Genomic DNA, 20,559 nt, shown 5'->3' with positions numbered 1-20,559 from the left:
AACTAAGGGAAGTGGAAATGGAGACAGGACAGAAAATGGGAGAGAACAGGAACCAGAACATCTCCGAGGGCTGACACAGACAGCTTTAAATCCTTGAGTTTCAGGCTCAAATGACTCTTATGGCTCACAGAACCATGGAATATCCTGAGTGGGAAAGGACTCACAGGGATCATCCAGCCCCACTCCTGGCCCTGCACAGACACCCCAAATCCCACCCTGGGCATCCCTGGGAGGGTTTTCCAAACCCTCCTGGAGCTGTGGCAGCCTCTGTGCCCATTCCCTGGGCAGCCTGGGCAGTGCCAGCACCCTCTGGGGTGTGAGTCCCATCCCCTTGGCTCGAGGTTTGCCTCTCTACAGAGCACAGAACCCCAAATGTTTGAGTCCTGACAGGCTGCAGAACTTTCTCACTACATCTTTGTGCCACTTTGAATGAAGTTTGAAAACACTTAGAGCCAGGATTCGAAGGGCAGGTGGGAAGTTACTCAGCGGGTTCATTCCCTGTCATAGACACAGGTGAGGGTGACACTGCTGATGTGTGACCCCAGTGACCTGCAGAGCGTGCCAGGGACCCGTGTGCCACGGGGGGGCTGCTAAAGACCGAGCCCAGGGATGGATCTCTGAACTCTGGGAACTCTAGAGCCCAAGGATGGAAGGTTGTCAACCCTGCAGCTGAACAATGGGAAGTGCTGTCAACCCTCGAGCCAAAGGATGGCACAGGAAGGGATGTTCCCCTGGGTGCAAAGAGAGGAAGGGATGCTCCCCCTGGATCCGAAGGATGGAAAGATGGGAAGCTGACCCGGGATTTGAACAATGGGAGGGAGGATAGCCCTGGATCCAAAGGAAGGAAGGAAGGGAGGGATGCTCCCCAGGATCCAAAGGAAGGGAGGAAAGAAGGGATGTTCCCCTGGATCCGAAGGAAGGGAGGGAGGGAGGGATGCTCACCCTGGATCCAAAGAAAGGGAGGTATGATCACCCTGGATCCAAAGGAAGGAAGGGAGGGATGCTCCCCGGGATCCAACGGAAGGAAGAGGGATGTTAGCCCTGGATCCGAAGGAAGGGAGGGAGGGATGCTCCCTAGGATCCAAACGAAGGAAGGAAGGGAGGGAGGGATGCTCCCCGGGATCCAAAGGAAGGGATGCTCGCCAGGATCCGAAGGAAGGGAGGAAGGCAGGGACGCTCCCTGGGATCCAGAGGAAGGCAGGGACGCTCCCCTGGATCCAAAGGAGGGAAGGGAGGAAGGCAGGGACGCTCCCCAGGATCCGAAGGAGGGAAGGGAGGAAGGCAGGGATGCTCCCTGGGATCCAGAGGAAGGCAGGGACGCTCCCCTGGATCCAAAGGAGGGAAGGGAGGAAGGCAGGGACGCTCCCCTGGATCCGAAGGAGGGAAGGGAGGAAGGCAGGGACGCTCCCCTGGATCCGAAGGAGGGAAGGGAGGAAGGCAGGGACGCTCCCCGGGTCCCGAGCGGTGCCCGCAGCAGCCCCGGGTTCGCACCGAGGCCGGGGGCGGGGTCGCTCGGGGGCGGGGCCAGGCCTCGCCCCGCCCCCGCAGCCGGTGCCGCGCGCGCAGCAGCCAATGGGAGCGCGGCCCGTCACCTGACCCGCGGCGCCTTCCCAGGTGCGCGCCGGCGGCGCCTCAGAGCGGGCGGCACCGCGCACCGGCACCGGCATCGGCATCGCCGTGCTGGGGGCGGGCAGCAGGCACGGAGCGACCGCTCCGTCCATCCATCCCCTCTTCCACCCACCCACCCACCCACCCACCTATCCATCCATCCCTCCATCGCTCCCGGCATCCCGGCGCGCTGGGACCGCGGCGGTAGCAGCGGATGTGCAGCCCCGGGGGACAACCGCGGCAGCGCCCGGCCGGCGGTGAGTGCGTCCGCCGGGCTCGGGGGAGCGAGCGAGCGGAGGCTGCGGGAGCGGCGCGGGTGCGAGGGCTGCGCTCCGGGCTGCGGGGATGTGCGCCGCGGTGCAGCGATGTGCGCTGCGGCCCGGGCACCGAGCAAAGTTTGCGGTGGCGGACGCGCCCCCGGTGCCCCCCCGGGAGAGTCCCCGCGGGGTTTCGGTGGCTCCGCACCGCGCCGGGACCGCCCCGGGGCTGCGGCCGCCTCGCACCTCCGGGGCTGCGGGGTTCGGCTGCAGCATCGCTCTCCTCCTCCTCCTCCTCCCCCTCCTCCTCCCTCTCGGGTGCTCCGCTGCTCCCCGGGCCGGTTTGCGGTAAATGGGGGGTTCTGGGGGGGATCGGCGGTGCCGGGGGCCGGCGGTGGGCGCGGGGCCGGCGGTGCGGCAGCGCTGCCCGCGTCCCCCATTTGCATGCGAATGGGAGCGGATCCCGGCAGATGTCCTGCCTCATCCATTCACCCGCAGGAATGCGAGGAGACAAGGAGCCTTCAGTGTGACAATGGCCCTTCAGAAAGCGGCATAAAGGCGCAGTGTGAGCGGGGCCGCGGCTCCGCCGCCCTCCTCCCGCGGCCGCGGCTTTGTGCGCTGCGGGCGGAGCGGCCGCTCGGTCCCGGGGGCTGCGGGACCGGCCTGGGCAGAGCGGCCGGGGGATGCTCCTTAGGTCCCTGCCGCACGCAGCTGCCCTTCGGGGGCTCTTTGGGAACTCCGCTGCCCGAGAGAAGCGCGGGGCAGCGGCGGCTCCTCGCCCCGCACCGAGGGTCCCTGGCCGTGGGTCTGGCGGACAAAGGGACCGGCCCCGCTGCCGCCGCTTTGTCGCCGCTGTCAAAGGGCCCTTTGAGCGCGGGGCCGGCCCCGGGTCCCTGCCGGAGGAGGGACAGCAGCGAGGCGCATTGTGCCGCCGGCTCAGCCCTGCCGGGGCCGCACAACAGATGTTCGCCTGCGATTTTCGCTCTCCCCCAAGTTATTCTCTCCCCCTGTGCTGGCTCGGGGCGCATCTCCCACCATTTCAGGCGATGGAAGGGAAAGTAGCAGAATGAAACTCAAAGTAGGCGATAATGTTGTCCAAAGGTGAGAGATCACACACGAGGCGCTTCTGTTCCTGTCCTGGAGCTGTGCGAGAGCTCCCAAGTAACGAGTCCCTTCCATGAGAACTAGTTTGGAAACCTTTCAGTCCTTTCCTTACGGACTTCCAGGGTCCCTATAAAAGGAGCCCATTATTTCTGGAGATCATAAACCTCTTCTGGCCAACAGCTCAGATGTACCCACAGAGAGATCACAGAGCTTTGAATGACCAAAGGCACACCCAGCCTCAGTCCTGCTGTTGTCCAAAGGATCCAACCAAACTGAGTCCCAAAGTCTTGCGAGTCAAAGTTTAAATTAAAGACACACACTGAGAGGGACAAAGCAGTGCAGGAAGCTTCCCAGATGGAAAGTGAGGAGAGCCAGGATGGTTCTGCTCTCACCTCGGGCCAGGGAACAGCCCCAGGTGTCCCTGTGCCCCTGCTCTGCAGCCTCTCTTGTGCCACTGCTCCGGGACAAGAGCTCCAGTTTAACTTCTACCTCGGCAGTTCAAAGTTATCTGCACAACATTTTATGTAGCCCATATAAAATTATCTCTCCCAGTAGGCATTTTGGACGTTATTAGACCACTTACTGTGATGACCATAAAGCCTCTCCCATTTACCTAGAACAGATAACACTGCTGATCATTGAAGGAAATAGGATTTTGCATTAAGTTGGACAATTATAGAAGGATAACAACTTTTCACGTGAACTGTGAAGGACCTTTTTTTACTGCTATAAATAATGCTGAGCCCATCCAAATTCAGGCTGAAAAAAGCAACTTCTGTTCAGCCTGACCTCACGGGGAACAGCCCTGGCACAGGTGCCCAGAGCAGCTGGGGCTGCCCCTGGATCCCTGGCAGTGCCCAAGGCCAGGCTGGACAGGGCTTGGAACACCCTGGGACAGCGGGAGGTGTCCCTGCCATGGCTGGGGTGGCACTGGATGATGTTGAGGGTCCCTCCCAACCCAAACCAGTCTGTGATTCCGTGATTCTCTGGGTGTATTTGGTTCCGGCTCGTGGAGCAAATGGGATAATTTCAAGGAGCAGTGGTTAAGCTCTCATCACCATCACTCATTGCTAATCCCCGCGGTGCCCGGAGCCCAGCTCGCTGCCGCGGGCGGAGGAGGGGATGCTTGCAGCCTTTGTTTCACACCGATACAGTAGCGTGGCACTGCAGAAGGCAGGGAAAACTTTTCCTGATCGGCGTGCAGGATTCCTGCTGCAGCCGGCTGCTGCCAAGGAGGGCGGCACAGCCCTGCTCCGCGGCTCTTCTTGTAGGGACACTTCAAACATCTTGGATGAATCATAGCAGCGGTCAAGTATTGCTGCTGCTGCAGCCTGCACAGCTTAATGCTCGCTGCAAAGGGGATTTGTGTGCATTATTGGGTCTGCAGATTTCTTCTTCTTGTTGTTAGGGGTGATAGAGACTCATCCGCATTTAAACAATGTTTTTAAATCTTTTTTTAGTTTCTCTTATGAGTCTTTTGAAGCTCTTATTTCTGTTAATCTTGACAATGAGTAAAAATGGGGACTTTGTTCACAAAGCTCTGAGCCACATTATTTCTGTCTCTTTTGGAGCTGCTCCTCCCCCAGGTGAGTGACTTGCATGGTCCCAGGTCTGCCTTTGTGTCAGGCTCAAGCATCAGGAAAATAAACCCAAACAAACAAAACCTAAGGAGAATAGTTAAGTGATGTTTATAGAACAGCTCTGGTCGAACAATATTTATCTTAGTTTATTTTCCAACCAGCAGAAAGTAGCAAGATGCTGCAAATATTTACAGAGCAGCCAAAATTCTCCAAAATAAAAATCCCTCTGTCTTCCTGTGCACTTTGTCGCCACGGAGGTGCCTGTTCTTTGAAGCCCTGATTAATATAGATGAGTTGTAATTTTCTGACCAAGCCATCCTAGTTCACATATATTATTCCATTGGCAGACATGTGGTCCCCACAGCTGTCCCCTCATTTGTGTATGAAATGGAAACACTGGTGGCATTTGTAGGTTACCATAGCTACACGAACAATACACGTGTGAGGCTTCATCCTGCCAAGCTCCAGATTTTTTCCTGGCAGACATTTTGTAGACACAGAACTGAAGAAAATCTATGTAAAGTTTTTGGAAGCACACAAATGCAGCCCTCCTCCTCTGTGTTTGTGTAAGGCTCAGGGACAGTGAGCCTGAGGTTCAGCCCCACCAGGGCTGATTCCTGCAGCCCCTTCCAGCCTGGAGACCCATGATGCTCCCAGGAGCCCAGAACTCCAGGTTGTGCTCCAGAGCAGTTAAGTCATTAACAGAGTCAGGCCTTAAACACATCTTTCTCAAAAAATCGTTTGTGAGTTCTACACAAAAGCGAGCGAGTTCTACACAAAAGGGACTTTGGAGCTGGGATGGTTTTTCTGCTGACTCTGTTGGGAGGGTTGGCAGTGCCTGCAGGGCTCCTGGGAGAGGGGAGAGGTGGGAAGCAGCCAGAGCCCCATGCCAGAGCAGAAATCCAAGGAAACTCACTGCAAATATTCCCATTCTCTGTTTTGTCTCTGCAATTAACGTGGGAAGAAAGATGGGCAAGAGCAGAGAAAATCAAAGAGCTGGCTTAGGAACTGCTTTTGTTGGTTTGTAATTAATTATTAAATAATGGTGTTTCTCTAAGATTTGGAGGGCCTAAGTTCTGCACAGGGACCTCACAGGACCACTCTGATAAGAAACAGTCCCTGCAGATGTGCTTGAGTTCCTCAGACTTTACCAGTCTCATTCTTTTCCTGCAGCTGAGTAATTAAGTTCTTCACTAATGGACTCTGCCAGGTCAGAGCTGAACACGTGGAGGGCTGAGAGCTGAAAGTTCTTCTGAACTCCACTCTCTTATCCTTTGCTACTTCAAACCCTGCAACTTTAAATTTTGTTTTGCTCTTTAGATGTCGTCTTTCCTTTTTCTACTCAGGGCACTGAAGAAAAATACTGGATTGGCCTATTTTGGATTGGCCTAATTCTCCCCCTGGTGAAGGCAGGACAAGTCTGTGGTATCAGTGAGACAGGAATTAGTCTCTGCTCTTAACTTCTCCTGTAAAATATTTTTATAACTTCACCTTCTGTGTCTGTAACCTTAATTTGGTGTTACAAGGCAGTGTTTCCTTGACATTCCATCTGGCTGAATTATTAAAAGAGCAGGAGCTGGTTTTTACCTGGAGCACAGTTTCTAAAGATCGAGTGTTTGCAGTGCAGCATTGCCTTTTTCTTCCCTTTTTAACTAACAGAACAACAAGGCAAAGCAAGTTTAAGTAACAGGTCTGAAATATTGAACAGGCTGCTGTAGTGAGAATGCACTGAAGTTATAAAAGTGCCAGGAGAAACAGCTTTTCCCTTATTTTATTGGGTACAGCAGCCTTACTACATAATTTTCTCTCCTGAGGCGCTGCCCTTTACTCCTCAGTGGTCACACAGGGCAGTATTTCCCTGACCAAATCCCAAACCAAAGCAGCTGAACACGGAGGCAAACCTTACTTGGGGGTTTCAGTTAGAAATTTCAGAGGTTGTCAGTCAGCATCTCATTTCCAGGTATTTAATTTAACTAACTCTGGTGATTCCAGCAATTTGGGCACTGTCAGCTTGGATTAGAGCAGGAGAACCAAGGGCTTTTGGAAGCCAGGCCCCCCTGGAGGTACCTGGCAGGGTTTGCCTGGCTCAGCTCTGGGGAAGTGCAGCCCCCCCAGCCTGCTCCTGGGGGAGAGCTCCTGGGAGGGAGCACAGCCCAGGCACACAGAAGCACACAGAAGCACACACACAGTGACACACAGTGACACACAAACACACACAGTCAATCACACACAGTCACACACAATCAATCACACACAGTCACACACAATCACACACAGTCACACACAATCACACACACAGTGACACACAGTGACACACAAACACACACAGTCAATCACACACAGTCACACACAATCACACACAGTCACACACAATCAATCACACACAATCACACACAGTCACACACAATCACACACAAACACACAGAGTCACACACAGTCACACACAAACACACACAGTGACACACAGTGACACACAATCACACACAATCACACACAGTCACACACAGTCACACACAAACACACACAATCACACACAGTCACACACAATCACACACAGTCACACACAATCACACACAGTGACACACAGTCACACACAGTCACACACAATCACACACAGTCACACACAAACACACACAATCACACACAGTCACACACACAGTCACAGTGACACACAGTCACAGAGTGATGAGGTTGGAAGAGACCTCTGAGATCATCGAGTCCAACCTGTGCCCTAAGACCTCAACTAAACCACAGCACCCAGTGCCATGGCCAGGCTTATTTTGAACACATCCAGAGATGGTGATTCTGCCACCTCCCTGGGAAGAGCATTCCGGTGCTTTATTATCCTTCCAGTGAGAAATTTCTTCCTGCTATCCAAGCTGTCCCTTCCCTGCCGCAGCTGGAGGCTGCGTGCTCTGGTTCTGCCAGAGACCGACCCCACCTGTCCTCAGCCTCCCTTCAGGAAGGTGTGGAGAGCAATGGGGGCACCCCTGAGCCTCCTCTGCTCCAGGCTGAGCACCCCCAGCTCCCTCAGTGGTTCCTCACAGGGTTTGTGTTCCAAACCCCTCTCCAGCCTCGTTGCCTCCTCTGGATGTGCTCAAGCATCTCCACGTCCTTCCCAAACTGAGGGGCCCAGGACTGGACACAGCACTCAAGGTGTGCTCAAAGGAGGAGTTGGGGTGGGGGTCTCCTCACCCCCAGAGGCACTCCCAGGCAGGTGTTGGGGTTTCTTCCCTCCAGAGGCACCCAGAGCCCGTTCCCAGCGCTGTCCCAGTTCAGCCCAGCATCCCAGGGGACTCCAGAGGGGATCCCAAAGGACTCCTGGCTCTGGGGGGCACATCCCACCCCTGGGCTCAGCTGGGAGGCTCTGGCTGCACCCCAGAGGGGTTGGTTTGTGATGAGCAGGGGGTGTTAAAGGCGGGTGTGGGATGTTAGGGCAGCACAGCTGAGCCTGGGATGGGGAAGGTGCAGGGATGGGTCTGGCAGCAGGATTGGGATGGATTGGGGATCACCTGCCACAAACACACGCATTTCAGCACCACACATCTTACCAGTGGGGCTGAGACCCAAACCAGGTTCCTCTATGCTCAACAAACACTTTTCCAAGTGAAAGAAGCTCCACCTGTGGCAGTGCTAACCCAGAGCTCCAGCCCTGCCACTGGAGAGTTTCACCTGAGAGTTTCCTTATTTTATCCTGCTCTAAAGAGAACACTCCTGCCTGGAGAAGCTGCTTAAGTTCCTGGGAGACATTCCCTGGCTTCCTCCTCCACCCTGGAGTCTGACACATCACATCCTAAGGAGCTTCTACAAAACACCTCAGAGTTATTCAGAGAGAATCCCTGAGCTTGTCCAAAGTTTGGTAGAATAACATTTTACATTGTTTTAATAAAATATCAATGAAAGCTTGGATTGTCTTTTCGTAATTTGAAAATGTTTATCATTTATATAATGAATCCTTCATTTTCTGTTATTTCATGCATCATATCATTTATATGATTAAGCAAGTCCAAAACTATCTAATAAATTCATACCTTGCTAATGTGCTGCATACAATTACTGGGATGCAGATGAGCTACTGATTGGCCTTGTTAAATTTTTAAATTACAAATGATCCATCATTCTAACAGAAATAGAGTAAATATTGATAGTTCCAGAGAGCCACCAGTGACTTGTAAATGCATTGAAAAATAACTTATCTTAGCCGTAGGTGAACAAGCCACTGCAAAAATGAAGTTTTTTAATTGCTGCTTGAAAACAGGTCTTTAAAATGGGTTCATTGTAGTAAAAGGCACCGAGTAAAACCAGGTCAGTGTTTTTTTGTAAGTTCATTGACAAATCTGTTTTCCTTTCTCTTTCTGCCCCCTTTAAGTGCAACAAATCTGGTTTATACAAATTAAACATTACCATGCCCAAATGAATCACTGTAATTAGGTAAAGATTTTATCTATAAAGCACCAATAACTCAAAATTCTGAGGGGAAAAAACTTCCTTTCTGCAAAAGGCAGAAATTGTAGTACCTCTGTGTTCTGCAAGCACTGATGAAAGAAACAATCCATGGAAAACCTGGGATGTGGCCATGACCAGCCTGGGGACTAAAGCTCAAGGGACAGTTCATAGCCTGTTCCTAAACACACAGTACATTGAATTAGATGTATTTCCTCTCTTTCTTAGTCTCATGAAGGTCTCAAAGCAAGTCTGTTTTCTGCATGGAGCAAAAAGCATCAACATTCAGAGAGAATGAGAGATACGGTTAAATTCAGGCTGTGGGGGTTCCACGCTCTCAGCTGACTGAGCTTCCCTGCCCTGATCCCATGGCAGTGGTTTTGGAATGAAACAGTGCTGGAGAGCACGTATTCCATGCAGCAGAAGTGCAGAAAGACTCGTGGAAAACGGGAGGGTCATGGCATGCAGCAGAGGAACTGGAGAGAGAGAAAAGAGCCTTTTTCTCAGGTCAGAGTCAGGCCTTGGTTCAGAGCAGTTCCAAACCCAAATCTGTGGCCACTTAATGGAATTAGTTCTGTCCCTTCCCAGCTTGGTTGAGTTCCAGATCTTTGTCTTGGTGCTAACAGCCTTTCTATTACATCTCAGCACCTCCCATGCTAAATCCATTTATTCTGTTAGTGCCATGCTCACAGTCTGTCCTATCAGATCTTCCCATATCAGCCAACTCAATATATGGGTCTATTAGCATTTAAATATATATAGCTCAGAAACAGAGAATTGGATTTTGTAAGCATAAAACTCAGAAAAAAAATCAATAAAAGTCTGTTTTATTCTAAGGGCTGAAGTCTGTGTCAGCACACTACATGTACAAACTGTGTAGATATAGATCTAGGCTAATAGTAAAATACAGTTTAATACTTAATCACTAATAATTGAAATGCTAACACATATTACAGCCACAGGAAACAGAATTATCAAAACAGAGAGTAACAAGGACCAGAAAAAGAACTTTTTCCCTTGATTGAAGAATTGAAGATAAGCAATTGAAGCTCCATGCACATATAATTTTTAATAACAAGCCTTATGCATTCCCTACAGCCAGCACCATTGTGTTGATTTACAAATACCTCCAGAGCTCCTGACTCATTCTGGTTGGGATTTATCAGGCTCTGTTTGCAGCACAGGGTTTTTTGGCATCCTCTGTGGTAGTAACAACCACGTACACACCGGGGTCTTTCCCAACTGTGGGGGATCCTGAGTGACTCACAAAACTGGAGTTTGATCTAGAACTGTGTAGGAAGCAAAATAATCACACTGCCAGGAGCCAGTCAGCAAAAAGGGAGGAAAAGGATTTTCTGTTCCTTCAGGAAAATCCTCTGGAGTTCTGGCAGCCCTCTTTCTCCTGCTTAAAAATATTCCTCGTCTGCTCCTTTATTAACACTTTGCTTCCACTGGCCAAGTTTCCACAATCCAACCCAATCTCTGCATACCCTTCATGCCCTTTGTCCTCTTTCTTTTTTTTTTTTTTTTCCTTAGATTTTTGTTTGAATTGTGCTGATTTTGATAGATAGTAAGAAGCAGAGAATTTCTGAGCTGCTCTATATTAAATCCTTGGGCAGGAGGTGCCCCCGTGGATTACAAAGATGCTCAGATCCTTCCACGTTGTTCTGAGATCCCAAATATGCTATGACTCAATCCATTTCTACTCTTTAAATATGGCAAGAAGCCAAAGCAGAATTTCTTCACCTTTGGGCCCCTTTCATTCATCAGCCAGCAGACACACAACATGCAAAAAGAGTTGGAAGAGGTCTTTCCAAATTAGTTATGCTCTGGAAATTCTAGATACTGTACTAAAACCAGTCAGGTTTCAATTCTGCCTTGGATTTGAAATGGAGAGAGGGCTGGGGAAGGGTTAGGGCACATGAGGGGAGAGGAAAGCACAGCCCAGGGGTTTGCTTCATCACCTGCAGGGCAGGCAGAGGGGAGGAGCTGCAAGGAAGGGCTCAGGGGCCTGGATCCTGACCTGGCAGTGGAACGGGCTGGCTCTCAGAAATGCTGATCCAACCAAGAAACTTCCTCTGGTGAGGGTGTGGGGCCAGAACAGTGGTCACAGATGGGATTCATCAGCCAGCAGATGCACAACATGCAAAAAGTGGTTGGAAGAGGTCTTCCCAAATCAGTTATGCTCTGCTGAGGATGTGGAACCAGGACAGTGGTCACAGGTGGGATTCTTCTGCATCAAATGGAATCAAAGCTTTGCCTTCACACTGAGCCCTTTCAGCAGGACATGAAAACAAGTGCTGGACAACAGAACAGCCCACCTTGTCCCAAACTCATTCATGAAGAGTAAGAAAGCTGATGATAATTTGTGTTGCTGGCATAAGAATATTCCTGCTGCACAAACACATCTCACCTTTCAGGTTTCAGGGCCCTGAAGTGGTTTATGAGATTTTTTTCTTTCCTAAAGCAAATAGCTTCTATAATTTGACAGCCCACTGCTTGGCAAGCCCCTGTTATTGCTGATGTTTCTAATATGACTGGTTAATGGTAATCTGGGAGAGATTTTCCATCAGTTGCCAGAAGCTGGGTTGCAGTTCTCTGGTGGATTTGATGGGCCTGCAGGGGATCCAGCCCCTTGCACTCCAGAGCAGTCTGTGAATGAAAACCATTTTTCCCTCTCCTGCAAATTTACTTCAGTACTTTAATGAAAAATACTGTATCAGATGCGAGTCTTAAGAATAAGCTCCAATAAATTACAAATTTCCAAGCTGTAATATGCTGGTTCTGCAGCACAGACGTTATGAATAGGATGCTCTTTGCAGTTCTTTGGTGGAGATAAGAGTAGTATTTTTCAAAAGAACACAGATAAAGCATGGTTGTCTTGAGATACAGCAAATCACCTTCTCACCAGAGCTTTCCCCAAAATTAAACACAGACTTTATTTTGATGGAATGTGTGTACAGATGAGAAGAAAAAGTAGGCATTATTTGCAAGGAAAAAAAGCCTCAAAACTTTAATATTATAAATCCCTGAAGATGTGTTTTGAGGCTTTATACCATTATTACATGTCCTACGGGCCCTTGTTTCTGTATTTCCTTTTAATACCCAGCTCCCACGTTCAGATTTCTTCAAGCTCCTTCAACTGTCATCATTTTCAGCTTGATTTTTCTGTGTTTTCCACAGTTCAGACCTGTAAATAGCTTATTTCCTGATGACACTGGAGACTTTAAAAACCTCACTATAAAAGGCTTATTACCAAGCATTATTCCTCAATATTTTTCTAAATACACAGGATTGCACCTGTAAATTTAACTCCTGGGAAAGGAGCCCATTCCATGGCTGGAAATTAAACTCCAAGTTCTCTTTCTCTAGGATGCACAAGGTCACTGATGCTCTTGACTGGAGTGGCTTTAGTAACCTGCTTTTAGACTGGGCTTAGTGTTGAGCTTACTGCTGGGATTTAGAGGCTGCTCCCATTTCAGTGCCTCTCCCTCCTAAAGCCTGGTCAGAGGCTCTGGCTCAGCTGAGCAAGCACCAATCCCTGTTTTATCCATAAATCCCTGTTTTATCCATGGAAAAAAGGGGATGCACAGCTGCAGAGGCCCTGCTGAAGGGCAGAGCAGGGCAGGGCAGGTTTTACCTCCAGCACACACAAATGCCTGTGGTGGAGTTTGCAGGGGTCCCAGGACCAGGGAAGGGATGAGAATCCTGACTCCATGTTTCAGAAGGCTGATTTATTATTTTATGAGATGTATTATATTAAAAGAAAATGATATAGTAAAACTATACTAAAAGAACAGAAGAAAGGATTTCATCAGAAGGCTTGAAAGGAAAGAATGGAATGATAATAAAATCTTGTGACTGACCAGAGAGTCAGACACAGCTGGGCTGTGATTGGCCATTAATTAAAAACAAGCACATGAGCCCAATCCCAGATGCCCCTGTTGCATCCCACAGCAGCAGATAACCATTGGGTACATTTAATTTCTGAGGCCTCTCAGCCTCTCAGGAGCAAAGATCCTAAGGAAAGGATTTTTCATACAATGTGTCTGTGACAAAAGCCTTTCCTTAACCTTGCCCATCTGCCCTAACCAGCCTGCAGCGATGCCAGCCTGAGCTCCCTGTGCTCCAGGGGTGCTTCCAGCATCCCCAGAGCTCCAGCCCAACCTCCAGCTGGAGCTCCCCTCTCCCAGGAGGCTCCTCACAGAGTCACAGCATGGCCAGGCTGGAAGGGACATCTGGTGCCACCTCCCTGCTCCAGCAGGGCCATCCCAGAGCACAGGACCGTGTCCAGAGGGGTCTGGAACAGCCCCAGAGATGAGACTGCAGCCCCTCTCAGGACAGTGTGGGCAGGGAGCGGTCACTGCACAGGGAAGTTCTGCCTCGTGCTCACCAGGAGCTTCTGGGCATCCGTTCCTGCCTCATCCTGCTGTCCTGAGGGACACAGCAGAGCCTGGGGCTGCCCTGCTCCCAGTCCGGATTCCACTGCCCAGTTCCACCTGAGCCCCCCCAGGGCTGGCACTAACCCTGCCCCAGGTTGGGCTGTCCCACCCAGCCCAGGCTGCAGCAGCCAGGTTTGCCTGAGGGATGGGGATGGGGATGCAGGAGCTGCACGAGCCCTTGGCACAACAGACAATTTTCCAGCACGCAGCTCAGGTACTGAGGCTCAGCCTGGGAAAGGGGAGGAATGGGGGATCAGCTTGTGCTTCTGGCTCTCAGCAGCTACAGAATAAATTGCTTGTCTTAGCCTCAGGTAATTTTTTCATGCGTCTGATCCTTCCAACTTTTACCTGGGCACACTCAGTGCAGGTGGCTCAGTGCCGACCAAAATCTGGGCTGATGCTACTGCAATATAAAAGAAATTCTGCAGGAATGAGCCACGTAGCTGTGCACTGGGAGGATTTGCTGTGGCAGCATCACTGTTCCAAAATGCCCCCAGATATCCATGTGCAAACAATATTGTTGCTCCTTTCAGCGAATTTTAATAGTGACCATTAATACAGTTGTCAGGGAAGTGACAACACTTTGTTTTCCTATTACCAAGCAAAAATGCACAGTATCTGTTCTTTTTAGTTGGCAGGTTAAGTGTGAACACTTTTAATGAACAGTTTACTTCGTGCTTGTCCCTTCATATTTTCCTCTTCCTGCACTGGAGCTTTAAATGTATTTTTTTATTCCAATCACCCACCCAACCTCACTCTTTGAGAGCCACCAGTAAAGCTGTGGTTGCCAGAGCACACCTCTTCCCACCCACCTTCTTTCCCTTGGAAAAACTGAGGTGAAGGACCCACTACTCCATAACCAAACACCCGCCCTCATGGGCCAAACCAATTCTCAGGATTAACCATTTTTCAGAATTTAGGTGGGAAAGGAGGAGTTAGACCTCCCCATGGCAGTTCCAGGATGGGAGGCAGGAATGATGCTCCTGTTTCTGCCCTCAGGGAGCAGGAACAAGCCCATGGCCCAGGCAGCTGCTGTGGGTTTGCTGGTGGCAGAAATGTGGCTTTTTTTCTGCACTGGGTACTGAGCAGTGCCATGGAAAATGCATTTAATTAGCTCGGAGTAAAATAATTCCCTCCATATCTCTCACATAAAATTAGCCATTATTTCTGCTGATATCAAGTTACCAGCTGTTACAACTGCTGTTGTGGGTTGGAACAGCAGAAAATATGAATCTAACAAATGAGAGGGATGGCAAGGAATGCTAAAAGCTTTCCTTCACACCCTCAGTGTCTGTGACACCAAACCCTGCAGAGGTGTCTGGGATCAGTGCTGGGGAGCTGAGAATCCTGGGCAGCAGAGGGATGGGGTTTGGTGGCTGCTCTGCTGCCTCTGTAGCTTTGGGCAGGGCTGTGCATGGGGTTTTACACAGCACAGGTGGCTAAAACCAAAGGCCATGACTTGGCTTGTCCCTCCTGCTGGGCCACATGGGGCTGCTCACAATTCACTCTCTGGTTACCCTGGAATTGCATTTCCAGCTTCATCCAAGCTGCCCTGGGCTGGGAGAGACTGAGGAAAGCAATGTGTGTGTTGTTTCTAAATTTGCAGTCAAAGAAAATTAAATCCGTTTGCAGTAGAAAATAGCTACAGAAGAGAACAAGCCACTAGGAACTTGTAAAATCATATATTTACAGTGATCATAAACCCAGAACTCTGGTCAATAAACCCACAAACGCCTTCTTAGCGAGGATGAACAATAACTGTAACGTGCAAGTAAGAGGATATAAATATTCAACAAAGAAAGATCAAATTTGATTTTTTTTTGCAACATCTAGACACGCTCCTACATATTTTAAAAGAACCTTTGAAGTGTTTTTCAGGCAGTTTGGTTTTTAAAGCATTACATGATTCATGCAGCTACATCAGAGCTAAAGCAGTCGTAAAACATCATTAGGCCCCTCAGCTTTGTAAGGCTCCAACTCCCTCCTTTCTCTTCATGCCCTGAGAAGCTGCAGGAGAGATTCCACAGCAGGAATTTTGGGAGCAATGCTCTGTCTTTGCTCCAGAGCCGGAGCAGGGACATGTCCCTGTATGAGGGGACAGCCCATGATGGGCACAGCAGCTCAGGGCACCTCCTGTACCTGGCATTGAAAGCACTGCCTGCATTATTCACTGCAAAACATTGCCATTTGAAAATCTGCAGTTAAATCAATTAAACTTCAGATTCCATCAATTTTCCTAGAATTGACTGGCTTGGGTCAGCTACAAATGCGTGGCTGTGGAGGGAAGCATCCATCAGAGTCAGCACAGCTCAGCTACCCCAGCTCCTCATCACTCCACGATAACACATCCCCTACTACCACGGTGCCACTAGGATTTATTTTTTAAAACATTCTTAGTCAATTCTTCCATCAGTGGGAAGTTATTTGGGAAGGAATGTTGGTCCTACAGTTGGTTTTCCCTGCTCCAGCAGAGTCTGCTCAGCTCTCATTCAAGTCTCAGCTACTAGACAGAAAATCTGACTCAACAGGGTCAAATGTGTTCTGGGTCCCAGTCCTCTTCCCCTTCCTCCAAAGCACAACCACAGAATAACAATATAAAAATAATTAATAAAATTGCTGTTGGGTGTGTTCTACCTACAGCTCTACATCATAACCTAAAATAAAACACTGTGGTTTCCTTATTTAATATGATCAGATTTAGAAGTAAGCGTTGTACAAATGGGATTCCTGGCCCCACTATCCAGAGGAGTATTTTGAACCTATTTTAGGAGCTGTATTTAGTTTTAATATTTTATATAGTACCATCTCTTGTGGGCTGTGACTTGGTTGAAGCTTTGCTATGTTCTAATTGAAAAATATGTGATTTCATCACTGAGTTCTCTCAGATATCACAGAGTGGTTTGGGTTGGGAGGGACCTTAAAGCCCATCCAGTGCCACCCCTGCCACCTTCCAATGTCCCAGATGGCTCCAAGCCCCATCCAACCTGGCCTTGGACACTTCCAGGGGTGGGGAGTCCACACAGCACAACCTGATTATTTTAGTTACAGAAAACCCCACACCTTTTCTTTGAGAAGTCTGAATTGCACTCACCAGAGCGGTTTTCCAATGAAGGGAGAAGGAGAAAGATTTTACCAGGAGATTCTCCTGGAATATGTGTTCAAAGCCCCCGGTATCACCAGATGTTCTGAGGTGCCTGGACACAGCTGGGTTAATTTAAAGGCACTCTTGCATGAACAACTTCAGGCTAAGCAGACACAGATGTAGGGCTTACACAGCAATTTGGAATTGTGGTGAGCAGTTCATACCATCACAATGCAGTACAAACAGCTGAAATAAGGGCAGTACATTCATTTAATCAAATTTACTGTTATTGTTTGGGGCTGAGCTGGATTAAATCTAAGCTGTTATCTGGAACTGATTTGATTAACTGGGATAAATTTTGGCAAAGTTCATGAGCATTTAGCTTCAAACTTCTAAACCAGCAGCTTCCTGAGCCTTAATTCCACACAGCTGAAGTCTCAGCCTTGGAGACAGGGATTGGGTGTTGATGCTTGTCTGAGACCCTGCTTTGCTCACCAGCACATCCTCCACCCTCAGCATTCCCAAGCCATTCAAACTACTCCTGCAGGGTAAATCTGAAAGGTATCCATCCCAACGTTTTATTTTTAGATAATTCTCTCTGAGACATTTCTCATGTAAACCCCAAGAAGGAGAGAGTTCCAAACCCTAGATAATTTACCTGCACCAGATTGGGATTTTTGGAAGAGATTACTGTTAAAATAATGATTGTTTTCAGATATTTTCTTTCAAATGTTGAAGAAACTAAATAATAGATGAACTGTATCTGAGCTGAGCATAACATATACCCTAATCTGCTTTCAGGACCATCTTCAGGCACTGATTTACAGAAGAATCTAAAACACTGAGGAGCAGCTGAGAGTCTTCAGAGCATTTCTTAACTTCACTAAACTCAGAAAATCATCTTTCACCTTTCTGGATGTCCAAGCCTTTCACCTCAAGCGTCAAGCTTTACGTTTCCTGCCTGATAGGGGATCGCCCTCTTCCTCCGTGGGGAATTTAGGGGGCTGGGGAGCTGAACCCCCTCGCTGGCCAGCATGGCAAAGGTTAGAGTTGTTTTAACTGTGTGCCAGTTGGTGCTAGAATTGTTAATGAATTCATTAACTGAGTCTTCCATACAGAGCAGTGAATGTCCACAGCTTTGTGTCTGTGAAATCAGGCCCTGGTTTACACCTCAGTCAACCTACAGGGAAGCCACCACAGTTGACTGCAACGACCTCCGGTTGACAAAAATCCCCAGCAACCTCTCCAGTGACACTCAAGTCCTCCTGTTACAGAGCAACAACATTGCAAAGACCACAGACGAACTCCAACAGCTCTTTAATTTAACAGAACTGGATTTTTCACAGAATAACTTCACGAGTATCAGAGATGTGGGGCTCTCCAACCTCACTCAGCTCACGACTTTGCACCTGGAGGAGAACCAGATCACAGAGATGACTGACTACTGCCTGCAAGACCTCTGCAATCTGCAGGAGCTCTACATAAATCACAACCAGATCAGCAGCATTTCTGCAAACGCATTCTCCGGCCTCAAAAATCTTCTGAGATTACACCTCAACTCCAACAAATTAAAGGTTATTGACAGCCGTTGGTTTGATTCTACTCCCAACTTAGAGATTCTCATGATTGGAGAAAACCCAGTGATTGGAATACTTGATATGAATTTCAAACCACTCTCAAACTTAAGGAGTCTAGTTTTAGCAGGTATGTACCTCACAGACATTCCTGGCAACGCGTTAGTAGGCTTGGATAGTCTTGAAAGTCTTTCTTTTTATGACAACAAATTGGTAAAAGTTCCTCAGCTTGCGCTTGAGAAAGTTCCCAATTTAAAATTCCTGGATCTCAACAAAAATCCAATTCATAAAATTCAAGAAGGGGATTTTAAAAACATGCTCAGATTGAAAGAGCTTGGGATCAACAACATGGGAGAACTCGTGTCTGTTGATAGATACGCACTGGACAACCTGCCTGAGCTCACAAAGCTGGAGGCCACCAACAACCCAAAGCTGTCTTACATCCATCGCCTGGCGTTCCGCAACGTCCCCGCCCTGGAGAGCCTGATGCTCAACAACAATGCCTTGAATGCAGTCTACCAAAAGACAGTGGAATCCCTCCCAAACCTGCGGGAGATCAGCATCCACAGCAACCCGCTCAGGTGCGACTGCGTCATCCACTGGATCAACTCCAACAAAACCAACATCCGCTTCATGGAGCCTCTCTCCATGTTCTGTGCCATGCCCCCAGAGTACCGGGGACAGCAGGTGAAGGAGGTGCTGATACAGGATTCAAACGAGCAATGTCTTCCAATGATCTCTCACGAGACCTTTCCCAACCACCTGAACCTGGACATCGGCATGACGGTGTTTTTAGATTGCCGGGCCATGGCAGAACCTGAGCCAGAAATTTACTGGGTCACCCCTCTGGGCAATAAGGTCACCGTGGAAAGCCTCTCTGACAAATACAAGCTGAGCAGTGAGGGCACCTTGGAAATCTCCAACATCCAGGTTGAGGACTCTGGGAGATACACCTGTGTCGCTCAGAACATAGAGGGGGCTGACACGAGGGTCGCGACCATCCGGGTGAACGGAACGCTCCTGGATGGCACCCAGGTGCTGAAAATCTACGTTAAACAAGCTGAATCCCATTCCATCCTGGTTTCTTGGAAAGTCAACTCCAATGTCATGACATCCAACTTAAAATGGTCATCGGCCACAATGAAGATTGACAACCCTCACATCACCTACACCGCCCGGGTCCCGGTGGATGTTCACGAATACAACCTCACACATCTACAGCCCTCTACAGATTATGAAGTGTGTCTGACCGTGTCCAACATCCACCAGCAAACACAGAGATCCTGTGTCAACGTCACAACCAAAAACGCGGCTTTTGCGCTGGATATTTCCGACCAGGAAACCAGCACGGCCCTGGCAGCGGTGATGGGATCCATGTTTGCCGTCATCAGCCTCGCCTCCGTCTCTGTTTATATTGCAAAAAGGTTTAAGAGGAAAAACTACCACCACTCATTGAAAAAATATATGCAAAAGACCTCTTCAATCCCCCTGAACGAGCTCTACCCTCCACTTATTAATCTCTGGGAAGGTGACAGTGAAAAAGACAAGGATGGCTCTGCAGAGACCAAGCCGACCCAAGTCGACACATCCAGAAGCTATTACATGTGGTAACTCAGAGGATATTTTGCTTCTGGTAGTAAGGAGCACAAAGACTTTTTTGCTTTATTCTGCAAAAACGACGAGTTGAAGACTTTTGTATTTTTGACTTTGCTAGTCCGTGGCAGAGCGGTGAGGACAGGTGGATATTTCAGGATTTTTTAGTATAGCGTATCGCAATGGGTTGACACAAATGGCAGCTTCACCTAGCTTCCACTCCTCTGTTTATTTTATTACTTTTTTTTCCTTTTTTTAATTTTTTTTTTTTTTTTTAGTTATTGTGCTAAACTTAACACTGTCCTAACTCCAGTGCTGAATGAAAAGAAGGAGGGGCTGGGTGAGCCCGCGTTCCCCGGAGCCATCGCGGGGCAGGATTGCGCCGAGCTCAGCCTCAGTTTTGGACCTGCAGTGAACTAGGTTTGTGACCCTGGGCTGAGGACTCCACCCTGAGAAAAGGAGACCCTGGATGATGTTAGTTGACTGTACTGTAATGTTGTATCAACTGATTTGAATGTTTTTGACTTTCAGCAATGAGTTTTCTTTTTTATTATTATTTTTGTAGTAGTTGAAGGCTTAGGTAAAGCTAACAGGCAATAGGAATAAGTACATCCAATTTTTTAATGTAACAGACTAAATGTTAATTGTTCTTATTCTTTTTATTCTATTTAGTAGACACTTTTGAAGAACTACTAGAGTTTTGTTGTGTTTAAATCACCAACACACGGTGTTTAATGAAGGCAGAGCTATAATAAATTTAGTTTTGTTCTGATGTTTTTAATTTAGAAATCACAATAATGTATTGGGTTTAGACGTCACTAGTTTGACTGGTGATCATGTTTTGACATAAAATATATCCAAAATGTTATATAAAAA

At 48.7% G+C, this 20,559-nt stretch overlaps 1 protein-coding gene across 1 annotated transcript; it reads left to right on the top strand.

Annotated features, from left to right (window-relative positions):
* Positions 1-1,774: 1,774 nt before the first annotated feature.
* On the top strand, positions 1,775-19,937 carry LRRN1 (leucine rich repeat neuronal 1). The gene is made up of 2 exons (XM_066558192.1): positions 1,775-1,865; positions 17,318-19,937. Exon 2 carries the CDS (start codon positions 17,551-17,553, stop codon positions 19,699-19,701), a length of 2,151 nt encoding a protein of 716 aa, XP_066414289.1. The 5' UTR covers positions 1,775-1,865; positions 17,318-17,550; the 3' UTR covers positions 19,702-19,937.
* The last annotated feature ends 622 nt before the right edge of the window (positions 19,938-20,559 follow it).

This window comes from Molothrus aeneus, chromosome 12 (assembly GCF_037042795.1).
Source record: "Molothrus aeneus isolate 106 chromosome 12, BPBGC_Maene_1.0, whole genome shotgun sequence".
Taxonomy (NCBI): domain Eukaryota; kingdom Metazoa; phylum Chordata; class Aves; order Passeriformes; family Icteridae; genus Molothrus; species Molothrus aeneus.
This window is presented reverse-complemented; position numbering and strand designations above follow the sequence as displayed.

Excerpts from the sequence above, each read along its gene's own strand:
- LRRN1 (XM_066558192.1), top strand. The coding sequence starts at position 17,551 with ATGGCAAAGGTTAGAGTTGTTTTAACTGTGTGCCAGTTGGTGCTAGAA.